The sequence below is a fragment of the Xiphophorus hellerii genome, chromosome 4 (assembly GCF_003331165.1).
Source record: "Xiphophorus hellerii strain 12219 chromosome 4, Xiphophorus_hellerii-4.1, whole genome shotgun sequence".
Classification (NCBI taxonomy): Eukaryota; Metazoa; Chordata; class Actinopteri; order Cyprinodontiformes; family Poeciliidae; genus Xiphophorus; species Xiphophorus hellerii.
This window is the reverse complement of record NC_045675.1, coordinates 34,277,151-34,284,345: the sequence shown is the minus strand read 5'-3', so window position 1 is coordinate 34,284,345 and position 7,195 is coordinate 34,277,151. Positions and strand designations below refer to the sequence as shown.

Here is a 7,195-nt window from a genome sequence, read left to right as displayed (position 1 = left end):
GACAGATGGATAGAAACTTTATTAATCCCTTTAGGATTTTCCCTTAGGGAAATTGTAATTCCCATCTCTCACAGAGCACCCATACATCAAATACTTAAATTAATGTTATTTTTTTAAAAATACATAAACATCCCTACCCTATAGTCCCACTGTTTTTGTTGTACTCCTGTTAGCCTTCCTTCTAACCTCCAGTGAAGAGTTGAACAATTTCATTGCACAAGAGACAAAGGACTTCCTCAGTCTGTTGGTCCTGCACTTTAGAAGAAGCAGTCTCCTACTGAACCTGCTTTCCTGGCTGCTGATGACAGAATGAAGAAGGTGGCTGGCATTGTCCATAATAGCCTGGAGTTTCTGCAATGTTCTCCTCTCTGCTACTGTTGCCAGAGTCCAGCCTCATACCGACCACTGAGCCAGCCTACTTGATTTGTTTCTCCAGCCTGGAAAGGTCAGCCTTTGAGATGCTTCTACCCCAGCATACCACAGTGCATCACTAAATGCTGGCAACAGCAAACTGGTCAAACAACCCCAGCAGCTTTTCATAGATGTTAAAGGATCTCAGTAGTACACCCTGGTCTGGGCGAGCTGCTTTGTGTTGCTTGTAAAGTCCAGCTTATTGTCCAGCCACAAGCCAAGATATTTATTCTGCAAATCAAGGTGTTTCCTGGATTGTTTTTCTCATCCTGTTGATATAATTCACAAAATCCTGGAAACTCCCTTCATTCCACATGTAGAGCATGCTGACTGCAGCCAACCTCCTAGAACGAGCAATCAGACCAATCACATCAACAATCCAGCAGCTTCTTACACAAGCGGGCTAATGTAATCTATTCTCATTATTTTAATAAATAGAAAAACGTCAATACATCAGACTAAGTTTTTAGCAGTACTTACAAACTAAACTAAACAATCTGATTTAATTCCTTTTCATATATTTACAGCGATACCTAAAATACATCCAAGGTAAAATAAAACCATTTTAGGAGTCAGGGTACTTTTTTTCCTAAATGCAGAACTATGAAATCTGGGACTGTAGTCTAACCTAAAGACACAACTGTCGCTAAAAAGAATCTCTGATCAGATTTGTTTAAGTATTAAGTGCTGACGCCACAGTGGCTTCTATGCCCAGAAAACAAAATTTGGATGACATGTTTTTGTAAATGTTGGATCAATTCTAACATGTTTGTGTCTGCAACACATTAGAGGGAGCGCTTGATTTAGCCAAGCCGTGACCCTGCAGGGTGTATCTGACTGAGTTGGGCTTATCTGATAGTAGACGGCCCGAACACTGACAATGGTATTAGAATCTGACCCGACAGAAAGGTCATAAGTCGAGTTAAAAACGGTTTGCGCAGCTACTTTAATTCAGGCATGTTGTGCTGTGCAGAAGTCGAATATTTTGCACTTTGCAGAGTAATTTATGTCATGGTGACCACAGTGGGTTCAATCAGCACCAAGAATGTTGGTGAATGAACTATAAATCAGAGAACTGATTTTGTATTTAGTGCTGTTTGGATATAGTCAGAGCTCTAAGGAAATAGGCCTTCCCGTTTTCTCGCCTGGCAGAGGAATTACTGCTGCTTCTCAGTCTTAATGGTCCAAGAGGCCATGGTAGCTCTGAACCTCCACCACATCCCCATATCCTCCTCTGCTCTCTCTCCTGGTTCAGTATTGTTCAAACGGCTCCAGTTAAATAAAAAAAGAGAAAATATGGCTTACTTTTCTGTAAATGACAGATTTGGTACAGCAACTCTTTGTAGAGAGAAAAAAACAAAAAACCTACACATTCAAAAGTTCTTTATGGCAACTCTTGAATTAACCCAATTAATGGTTTGAGTTTCAAAGTAAACCTCCAGTTGAATCCTTGTGCTTAGTTCTTCTGAAGGGAAAGTCTACTTTTGATTTACTTGAACACCTTCCTACTCCACCAGCAGCTTCAGGGCCTCAGAGAAGGCAGAGAGGGCCTAATGTTCTGATGTTCATGTCTCCATTCCAGGTGGAGGTGAGGGTGCTGGTGTAACTGGCAAGCTAATTCCTCTTCAGTTGGTTCTTGGATCTGTTCTCTGAGAAAACAAGCAAGAGGGATGAGTGATGATCTGACAGATATACCTGGAACCGTCAGGAACAGGAAGGTGACGTACTTGAACATGAACTGGACTGAAGTTTCATATCGGATTTTCTCCACATCTGTAACAGAGCAGCTGTGACTACGGTCCCACTTATAGATGAAGTTCTGTCAGACAAAATAGAACCATTAAATGTATATTCTCACACATCAGATTTAAGATCAAATCTGCTGCAAAAACCAATCTCAATTTTCTTTTCCCCTTTTAGAGTAATTTATTTATGAAAATGTAGATTTGGTCCTATAGATTCATCATTATCTGCAGTTATTGGAATGTTGATAACACTAAACCTGGCTGAGAAGCCATTTCTATGCTAAAAGCTGATTCTCCTTACATGACTCTCTACAATAGTTTTAATTTCATTAACCAAATCTTCTAAGTACTTCTATATCAGTTCTTCTGTCTCTTCTTTGTGTGCATGCTTTGTCTTCTCAAAACCCCAATTGGTCATGGCAGATGGACACTCAGAGTGGGTCAGGTTCTGGTTCGGCTGGAGGTTTCTTCCTATTAAAGATATGTTCATATCCATTGGCTTCTTAATTGTAGCAACAAGCCCCTTTCTTGGGAGCAGCTACATATGCTGTGTTGTGGGAAAATTGTAGTCAGTGATTCTACAGGAACCCTATGAATTCAACACGTTGGAATGACACCACTTTTTATTGATCACATGATTCGTGTGATGCAAAACAGTTCTGCAAAATGCATCTACTTCAAAACGGCTGATACTTCATTCCAGCACAAAAACTTTTTATCAAAAAACTCAAAATGGACAAAGGTGGAAAACCTTTAAGACAGACAACAGATTGACAGTATTCCAGAGTGTAAACGTTCAAGTAAATTCAATGCAGGATCGAAGTCTGCAAGAAATAAAATAAATACATCGGAACAAAAAGATATACTGCATCTCAGACTTCATAAATTGATTTAGAGGGGCTGAAGGAAAAAGCATCCTCTTGCTAAAGAGAACCCAGACACATGGCAACAGTTGTAAAGTTGCATCACAATGAAACAATGGAACAATGTCTGTTGGACACATTAGACCTCATAGCAGAGGTCTGGCCATAATATACCACAGCATGTTCAACATAAACCAAGCAAAGCATATCAGCACATGAATGCTGATATGGAAATTATTTCCAGCATCCTCAGCATTATTTATTCAGACGGTGGAAAGCCTTCAGATTAGGGGCGCACTAATAAATCTGCCCCGATTTTCTTAATTTTGGGAGTGATTTAGTGATTGGCTTCACATGTAAGTGTCAGCCAATCAAATCCACTGATCTTATTTACCTCGGCAAAGGCTAAAAATCAGCCACTGTCCTCTTTTGGTCTGCTATGAGAGGTGTTTGACTGACAGACCAGCTCACCAGGTCATGTCAACATGTGTGCAGTTAACAAAAGCCACCCCAGTTGTTCACGATCAACAACTGATCATGTTGCCAACTCAGTGATTTTCTTGCTATATTTAGCAAAATTTCAGTATTGGCCAAAATCGGCTTTTTAAAGATCGGTAATCGGCGATTGTCCAGAAAATTGCAATCTGTTCAGCCCTACTTTCAAACTTTGGGCTCATGTGGTGTTTTCTGCATATACTCTGTGTATCAGTGTTCCATCAGCAAACTGACCTCCAGAATGAGAGCCACAAACAGGTTGACCCACATCACAGAGGAGGTGAGCCACCAGCACACAAAGTACACCTTGGACCACCTGGCGGGGAAAGAAACCATCACCATCATCATCATCATCATCATCATCATCATCATCATCATCATCATCATCACAGAGCCCTTCTGAAAAGTAAGAACCGTGGTATGTGTAGAAAGCTTCCTTACTCTGATGTGTATCTGCTGTATGCTTCCATGAAGGCCTGCCAGTTGTTGACGATCATGACATCATAGAGCAGAATAATGGCTGCCTGAGCAGATGCACAGCATGCCATCATTCAGTTAGCTTCAGTACAGAAACACATTTAAAGCTAATGTTGCTGAGACTTTAAACCCTCAAAAAACATAAAACAATAACAGTAAAATCTATCCGTCTTAGTGAATACAGCTATACTACATGATGGCTTAGAACAAGTAAATAATACAGGGGATGAATCCCAATGACTGACATCTGGGTGTTTTGTTACTCACAGCGAAATCGTCAAAGTTGTTGGGCCAGTATCCCAGCTGTTCGTAAGTGCCACACGCCGTGCTGAAGTTAGATGTGGTGTTGTCCATGGAGAACACACTGGAACGCACACACACAGTATCAGAAATGTGCCGGTGAACTAATGTTAATTTAGCTAACAATGACGATAACTAAATGATTTTGTTGACGACCTGTTTGTCATGACGATGACAAATATTACATTGCTCTCTGATGACTAAGACATGACAATTTATCTGTAAGTTTTTGTTGACGAGATGAAAACTAGACGAAAATGTCAGTGGGTGGTTTTATTCTTCTTGCTGATTTTTATTGGCGGTCGGCAAAATCGTTTAGTAGCATTACCACCAGTAATGGGTGGTCTGTCAGACATTCAAAATGTGGATGGCACATTTCTGCCTACTGTACTTGTCATCTGTCAGTCAAAAGTTAAATGAATCAGTAATGCTGCTCCATTGTGTCTGAGGTGAGACTCCTCGGTGGTGATCGACAGGTGAAATGCTATCTCCAGGAGCAAAATTATCAAAAGAAGGATTTTCATTACAGACGAAGATTGGACGAAAACGAACAGGTGGTTTGGCATAAACTGGTTTGTGACTGGACTGGAGTGACAGCTCAGGTAGAGAGGATGACATGATGATATGGATTTCACTGATAGCTTAAAAGTAGGGCAGCACTGGTAATTATCAGACTTCCAGTTCACCTGACAGTTCAGTCAAACTATTGTTTGACTTAGGGCCTCTTGTATAAAGCGTGCGTATGCACAAAAAAATGTGCAGTGCCATATTTTACACACACAAGTCGGCATGTATAAAAATGAACTTTGCGTCAAAGTTTGCGTAAATATACACACACTTTTCCCTGTTGCGAAAATGTGAGGCAGTCACTCAAACTTTTTCTGTGAACAATATCAAGCTACAAAGCATCAAAACTCACCTAAATACACTGAAATCTGACTACATTCAGTGTTATTTAGACCAAGAAGCATCATACCCCATGTTTTTTTCATGATTTTAATATTTATTGTTTAAACGATAAAAATGAACCGCATTTATCCTCAGACAATAACCTAACACACACCCCTACACACAAACGCGTGCGCGCCCACACACACACACAAAATAAAGAAAATAAAAATAGAATGATGTGAAAACCTCTCTCGAATGTAAATAGTACTTTTCCTCAGTTTTTGTCTCATAAAGATGTAACGCATTGGTCTGTGCGCGGAAGCGCATGAAATGCATCTCAGGGGTAATTTCATTCTCACTAAAAAAATAATAAAAGTAAACATGGTTTACTTGTGGCCAACATGGATCAGCCTGTTTGGCTGATCCAAACAGGTTTGATTATTAATTTTAAGGCGATCAAGGTCTGTATACAATCACAACTGTATACAATCACAAGTATAAGTAACTGCGCAAAGGTGTGCGGCGTAGTTGAGGAGCGCTTTGGCTCTGATGGAGAACATCGTCAATGGAAGGATTCAGAGGGAGCCATTGATCAGGTTGATCTGTTGAGAAATGTTGATGATGGTTTATTATCATTTAGATTACTAAACTTCAAGGACTAATCATCCTTGAAGGAGCCGTGCTCCTTAAAGAAGGAGCCGTGCGGTACCGGTACCGGTCCAGCTGCTGCAGTCATTCTTCAGTCGAGCCACGCCCACTTTGTGAATGAGCCTTTATGGACAGAAAGCATCTCTATTTTGTAAATGTACAACTTATGCACATGATTTCTCTTTTTAGAATAAACGTCCACATTTGCACGATCTCTTTATTTTCTTTTTTTTTTTATTTATTTAGATTTTTTTTTCCTTTAAAATTTATTATTTTCATTTTTGTGAGGTTACATTATGTGCCCTAAAAACATCTTTTAAATAAAATGTGTAATTATTTTAAATACTGCTACAAACAAGGACGCCACGTCACCATGGTTATTGCTTCACGTAGTGGCAGACCTCCGGCTAATTTACATACGCATTTACTGTAGGGGTGGTGACAGGACCGACCAGCAGCTGCGCACTATTTCCCGCAAATTGGGATGTATAAAGGAAAGGTGCGCAGCCACATGCGTGCGCACGGCTTTATACATCCGCATTTCTTTGTGCGCCCACTTCTCTAAATTTGTCCATATGCCAAGTCTTAGAGTGGAAGCTGTGCACTCTTTTATGCATGAGGCCCCTTGTTAATATGGGGCTAGAGGAAAGATTAGGGGAAAAGGGGGGTTAGATGGGTGGGACTGTGCAATATGAGGGGCCGTTTAGGACAAAATTTACGTTTTGTCTCTCACACACTACCAAAAAGTCTCGCATACTCCAAAAAAGTAGCCACGCACACTCCAAAAAATTACGTTTTGTCCCTCACACACTACCAAAAACTCACGCATACTCCAAAAAATAGCCTCGCATACTCAAAAAAATTACGTTTTGTCTCTCACACACTACCAAAAACTCTCGCATACTCAAAAAAATTACATTTTGTCTCTCACACACTACCAAAAACTCACGCATACTCAAAAAAATAGCCACGCACACTCAAAAATTACTCACGCACATTCAAAAAATACTCAAATTGCGTATACACACACTACTAAAATGTCACACACACACACACAAACGTTAACTTTCTCGCTCACATACACTACTATCAGCTCGCTCACATACACTGTACTAACAGCTCGCACATTCACAAACGTTAACTTTCTCGCTCACATACACTACTACCAGCTCGCGCACATACACTACTACCAGCTCGCGCACATACACTGTACTAACAGCTCGCACATTCACAAACGTTAACTTTCTCGCTCACATACACTGCTAACAGCTCGCACACACACACAGACGTTTATCTCTCACATACACAAGACTAAAGTTGAACACACACACAGTACTAAGACTCGTTTTATGTATGTGTGAGAGC

The 7,195-nt window shown here is 40.4% G+C and overlaps 1 protein-coding gene across 1 annotated transcript in view; it reads right to left on the bottom strand.

Annotated features, from left to right (window-relative positions):
* Nucleotides 1-7,195, bottom strand: part of tpcn2 (two pore segment channel 2) — a 34,656-nt gene continuing 27,461 nt past the window's right edge. The window contains exons 21-25 of the mRNA XM_032561462.1: nucleotides 4,259-4,355; nucleotides 3,956-4,038; nucleotides 3,749-3,830; nucleotides 2,139-2,230; nucleotides 1-2,060 (exon numbers count right to left, since the gene is read on the bottom strand). Coding sequence (XP_032417353.1) covers nucleotides 1,934-2,060; nucleotides 2,139-2,230; nucleotides 3,749-3,830; nucleotides 3,956-4,038; nucleotides 4,259-4,355 — 481 coding nt within the window. The 3' untranslated portion in view covers nucleotides 1-1,933. The remainder of the gene's footprint in view (nucleotides 2,061-2,138; nucleotides 2,231-3,748; nucleotides 3,831-3,955; nucleotides 4,039-4,258; nucleotides 4,356-7,195) is intronic.